The following is a 5,356-nucleotide window of genomic DNA, read 5'->3' on the forward strand; positions in this document are numbered from 1 at the left end:
AATGTGTTTGGATTAGCTTATTGCGGTGAGCATAAACAATAAGCAATAAATATTTAAGTGTTTGACAAACAAAACAGCTTATATAAGTAAAATGATCAATAAGCAATAAGCAATAAGCAATAAGCATTCCACTCCTTCCTTATTAAAATCAGCTTATTTGGCTTATTCCTACCGCAATAAGCTGATTTTTAAAGACTCTTATCCAAACACTTAAATTTGCTTATTACGGTGGGATTAAGCAATAAACAGCTTATTTTTTCCCTGACCAAACACCCCCTTAGCGTTTCCTCCCGTTGCTACAATAACGAGCAGTAACGTAACTCTAAAAAATGGGGACCGGAAACGGTGTTCCTCCCGTTATACCGGCATTATTAGGTCGCCTCATCGGAAAAACGGCAACCATAAATAGTCGTCTTAAAAATTATAGGGTCAAAAGGCACCCCCTCCTCCCCCACACCCAATTGCAAAACGACAACGTTCGGTTGCCTCCGCCTCTTCCCACACCTCTCACTCTCGTAGTCGCAGGTCCCAAGGGTCTCTCTCCTCCGAAGAACCGCCGGTCACTGACACTGCTATCCACCGTACCTGCCATCGTTATCCTCCATACTCGCTCTTTTTTTTTTCTTCTTCTCCCATTCATAGTTTCATACCATTCATTTCGTCATTTTCATCGTCGGACCAAAGGTATGATAAACTTCTTGAACATACACTCCAGAGTTTTGTTTTAGCAACCCTATGTAACGCCCACTTACTGTTTATGTGTCTTCTTATGGTACGATTCATAGAATCGTGTCATCTTCTGTGCGCCAATTACTTCATGAGATTTTCGGTCTACCATGGACTTCGAGCGTTCAGATAGCAGCGGTGAGTCCTATTTCTGTAGATCGTTCATGTACATTACACATACAAGCATACGCCAAATTATGCTATTATATACATTTTCATCTAAGAGCAAAATCCGTTTCCTCCTTTTAAAATGTTATGCGATGACCTGATAAACATTTCCCCTTAAATTGGTATATCTTGTGATTTATCTGTGTAAAGTCTCGAATCGCAAAGTATGATTCGCATTCGCGATTTAGAAGTATGGAAGTTTAGACTTGTTGAGTTAATTTTATTTTCAAAGATGGACATATTTCTTTCTTGGTATCTCACACTTGTTCTACATGTGTTAGAAAACCCTAGGGCTTGAAAAGCGTTTCATTTGGTCTTTTCTCATGAGGGGTTTCTTGGATAGTTTAAAGGCTTGTGGGATCATGAGATGTAAAGTAACTAGCACCATGTTAGTCATCATAGATGAGCTACTATAATCATCAACACGATCAGACTCAAATTACCTTTATAGTTTCTGGGAAATGATACACTTTGGTTTGATTTTGGCAAATTAGCTTTTATTACTTCTCCTTTGAATCACAATCTTTATAAAAGATAAAGTTCTTTTTATCATAACTGCAGGAACAGATGATAACCTCCCTCCTTCACATCAGAACAAATTCAGAACTCAGAGGCCAGTTATTGAGAACACAAGAACTGCAATTGTTAATAGCACTCCATTCCTCCAAATGCAAAACGACATGGAAGTACAGATCCACCAGATAGAGCAAGAAGCATATTGTTCAGTCCTTCGTGCCTTTAAAGCTCAGTCTGATGCTATTTCATGGGTAAGCAAGCCTTGTGATTACTTTCCTTCACATATTCATATTTCTTTTTGCTGACTTTAAGGCTTTTATATTGTATCATTCTATAGGAGATGGAAAGTTTAATAACAGAACTCAGGAAAGAATTGAGAGTGACAGATGATGAACACAGAAAGCTTCTGTCTAGAGTTAACTCTGATGATTTGATTGGGAGGATAAGGTATTTATTTACTCATAATGTATTAATAAATAACTTCATTTAGTTTCATAAATTGGATTACTTTTTGTCATCTACAGGGAATGGAGGAAAGTGAATGTGCTTCAACCTGGAATGCCCAATTGCCCTACTGCTTCTGCATCGTATAAGAAACAGAAACCATCTTTATCAGTAAGTTGATGAGTTTTAACTTTTGACTTTTAAAGCAAACCAATAACTTATTTGCTTTAACAAAACCATATTTTTTATGCAGTATGGTTTCAATGGCAGGGGTGAAGCTCCTACACAACAGGGTCTTGAAAATAGCTCTGATCCTCTGATTGGGAGGAAAGTCTGGACACGTTGGCCTGAAGACAATAGCTTCTATGAGGCTGTTATAAGTGACTTCAATCCCATTGAGGTATGAATTATTTTATCTACTAGTGAATGTATGAGATTAATTTTAATTATTTACATACAGGGGAATCATGCTCTGGTGTATGATGCGGGTACACCAAATGAAGCTTGGGAATGGGTTAATCTTAGAGAGGTAAGGATTGAGTTCCATCTTCATGGGATGTTAATAGTGATTTTGATTTTCACTAAAACAATGAATTCCTGACTTCTTCCATTGGTAGATATCTGCGAATGATATTAGCTGGAAACAAGAAGATGTTGGGATTTCTCGTACAGGTGGCGGAAGCAGATTGGGTCACGGGAGGAAGAAGTCCATGGCACGTGGTGGAAATGGAATGACTGATGGTCCTGAAAGACGGAATGGAATCATGAAAGGTCAATCCAAGAAAGAGTTACCTCCATCACAAAATGGCATTGCAAAGAAGGCTTTGAGTGATATTCAAATACTTCACACTGATACCCTTGTTAAAGAGGTATACCCTATAACCCCCCCCCCCCCCCCCCCCCCCCTTCTCAAATCTTCTAAAAACTCATATCCACTAACTTTTTAACAGGTTGACAGGGTTTTTAGCTCAAGCAATGCTGATCCGATGGATATTGAAAATGCCAGAAAGTTGCTTAAAGTAAGGATGCTTTTTTTTTTTTAATTTTATTTGTGCACACAGGATTTATTTCTTTTAATTACACTAAATTGTTGGTTGTTTTAGGAGCATGAACAAGCCCTCGTTGATGCCATTGCAAAGCTTGAAAGCATCTCAGACTTTGAAAGTGGTAATAACTTATTGCAGATATATAAACACACTCTTTATTTATTTTACAAATGTAACTGTAGTCTTGAATTAAAAACTTTTGGTGTTTTGTTTCATGTTTTTGATGTAATGTGATTAAGCAGATAGGGAACAGCGGTATCAGTTCTGACAACTGCAAAGGCAAGCAACTTACAAGGAAACATGTCAAGAAAACGCCATAACTGTAACTGTGCATGGAAGTATTTGATCTCCGTATCTGACATTTGTAAGTAGAGTGGTGGTAACTGCTAGATTTAGTTCTTCTTTTGTTGTTCACTAGAAAGTAGATCGATCCTTGTAATCTAATATATCTTCTTATATGCATGGTGGGTTGTACTGGATTTAGTGTTTTTTTTTTATTGGAAGAGAAAATGAATTAGTAATGGTCAATAATCTTTCAAGCGAGTTAATAATATTTTTTGGGGATTTGAAGGATGAGAAATAATAGGTCCCAAACTTAATGAGAGTGGATAACCTATGGCCTTTCTATTTCGATAATTTCTTTGAAATATATTTGATTTCTATCTATTGTCATTAATATTTATAATGACATTTTTCTCTAGAATTTTTTTTTAGCGTTGTTCTAACATTAATTCTTTAAGTTATTACAAATGTATTTAAAATAGGGCTGGTTACTATTTAAACTAAAAATTAAATATTCTCCTACTTATTCTTTCTATTTATTTTCCTATTATTTTTAGATGATGTAATAAAAATTTATTAATTTTATTAAATATGATAAGTGTTACATTCTTAAGTGTGTAAGAAGAAAAAAGTAAAAGGATATTTAATTTCTCATATTTTTTATAAAGATAATATATACACTTATCATATCCATTTAGTTTTAAATTTATATATATACATCTATAATGAAAGATTTGTTTGTATAAACTTATTATTTTTTCACGTTTTGGTATCACATTAGAAAGCTCAAACAATTTTTGTAAGACTAACTCAACCAAAATTTAAACTACATTTTATTAATATATAAACTGATAAACATTTTTATAAAAAAAAAATATCATGTTTAAATTAGCAATCTACACTATTGGTAAAAAAATACATAAATTTGAAAGAAAAAAAATCAAATTCATTTGATTAAATTACAGTTTTGGTCTTTGTAGTTTGCCGCAATCTTCACTTTTAGTCTAACTTCTTATTTTTGACATGGCTTATCCACGTGGTTTCAAAAAAATGTATGAGTGGTTAATGAGGGTAACTCCATTGTATATTACCCTTCAAGCTAGAGTTAAAAGACCAATATACCCCTTATTTGTCTTTTCGTTATTTGATCATTTTTCTAAACTACAAGGTCCGGTTTTATAAATGATCAAAAAAATGAAATAAACTCCCAAACTAAATACCCTTATCGTTTATTTAACACCCACCTCCTGATTCTTTCACCTCTCTCTACCTCGATCACATCATTAGCTACTCGTAAGTCACTAAGGCTATCACTAAAAGACACTGTCGCCATAAGGAGACACCCACCAAGCCACCACCGCGTCCACCGCCATCCTTGTGACCTTGTTATGTCGGTTCCTGACAGACCAAGACATCCGCCTGCTCCACCCTCACCTCTACCTCCCACTATCTCTCAACTAGGTTTTTGATGGATGGTGATCGTTGACAATGGTTATGGTGGTGATTAGTGTTGTTGTTGGTGGTGATTAGGGATGAGATTTAGAACCGAAAAACCGGACCGGAACCGGAATCGGACCGGAACCGGAACCGTTAGAACCAGAATATATAGAACCGGTTTCGGTTCCGGGTTTAAAAAATGGCTTTATCCGGGTTCCGGGTTTGGGTCCATCGGGTCCGGGTAAACCGGGTCTAAATACCGGAACCGGTGTTTGGAACCGGAACCACTTTTAGGACCAGAACCGGTTTTCGTGAAACGTTTAAAAGATGTGTATCTCATTCGTTTCAACTCCGATTGACATGCGGTTTTTTCCAACATGTAGTTTAGAGTATGTACATGATTTTAGACTATAAATTTGCTATTTTTAGTTTTATATTCATTGACTTACAGTCCCCAAAAGTCGAAATATCAAAGCTGGAAATTTTTAGTTTTTCAGTTTTTTTGTATTCGGTGAAAGTTTTAAAACATGCATATCTAATTCGTTTGAAGTCGGATTGACATGTGATTTTTTCCAACTTGTAGTTTACAGTTTGTACATGAGTTTAGACTATAATTTTGTCATTTTTGGTTTAACATTCAATGATTTACAGTCCTGCGAAGTCGGGATATCAAAACTGAAGATTTTCAAATTTTCAGCTATTTGTTTTTGTACCGTGTATTATGTGAAAATGTTAAC

The 5,356-nt window shown here is 35.5% G+C and overlaps 1 protein-coding gene across 1 annotated transcript; it reads left to right on the forward strand.

The window, feature by feature from the left end:
* The first annotated feature begins 418 nt into the window (after positions 1 to 418).
* On the forward strand, positions 419 to 3,453 carry LOC145160799 (protein EMSY-LIKE 3-like). Its single transcript, XM_079080129.1, has 11 exons — positions 419 to 684; positions 786 to 864; positions 1,456 to 1,661; positions 1,748 to 1,857; positions 1,935 to 2,025; positions 2,108 to 2,254; positions 2,315 to 2,383; positions 2,472 to 2,723; positions 2,805 to 2,873; positions 2,958 to 3,021; positions 3,143 to 3,453. Exons 2-11 carry the CDS (start codon positions 837 to 839, stop codon positions 3,166 to 3,168), a joined length of 1,062 nt encoding a protein of 353 aa, XP_078936255.1. The 5' UTR covers positions 419 to 684; positions 786 to 836; the 3' UTR covers positions 3,169 to 3,453.
* The last annotated feature ends 1,903 nt before the right edge of the window (positions 3,454 to 5,356 follow it).

Source organism: Lactuca virosa, chromosome 2 (assembly GCF_052849685.1).
Source record: "Lactuca virosa cultivar CGN04683 chromosome 2, Lactuca_virosa_CGN04683_v6, whole genome shotgun sequence".
Taxonomy (NCBI): Eukaryota; Viridiplantae; Streptophyta; class Magnoliopsida; order Asterales; family Asteraceae; genus Lactuca; species Lactuca virosa.

Bases quoted from the DNA above. Each gene is read 5' to 3' on its own strand.
- LOC145160799 (XM_079080129.1), top strand. From the start codon at position 837: ATGGACTTCGAGCGTTCAGATAGCAGCG. The intron at 2,026-2,107 runs GTAAGTTGATGA...TTTTTTATGCAG, and splicing joins AACAGAAACCATCTTTATCA to TATGGTTTCAATGGCAGGGG. The intron at 3,022-3,142 runs GTAATAACTTAT...GTGATTAAGCAG, and splicing joins CATCTCAGACTTTGAAAGTG to ATAGGGAACAGCGGTATCAG.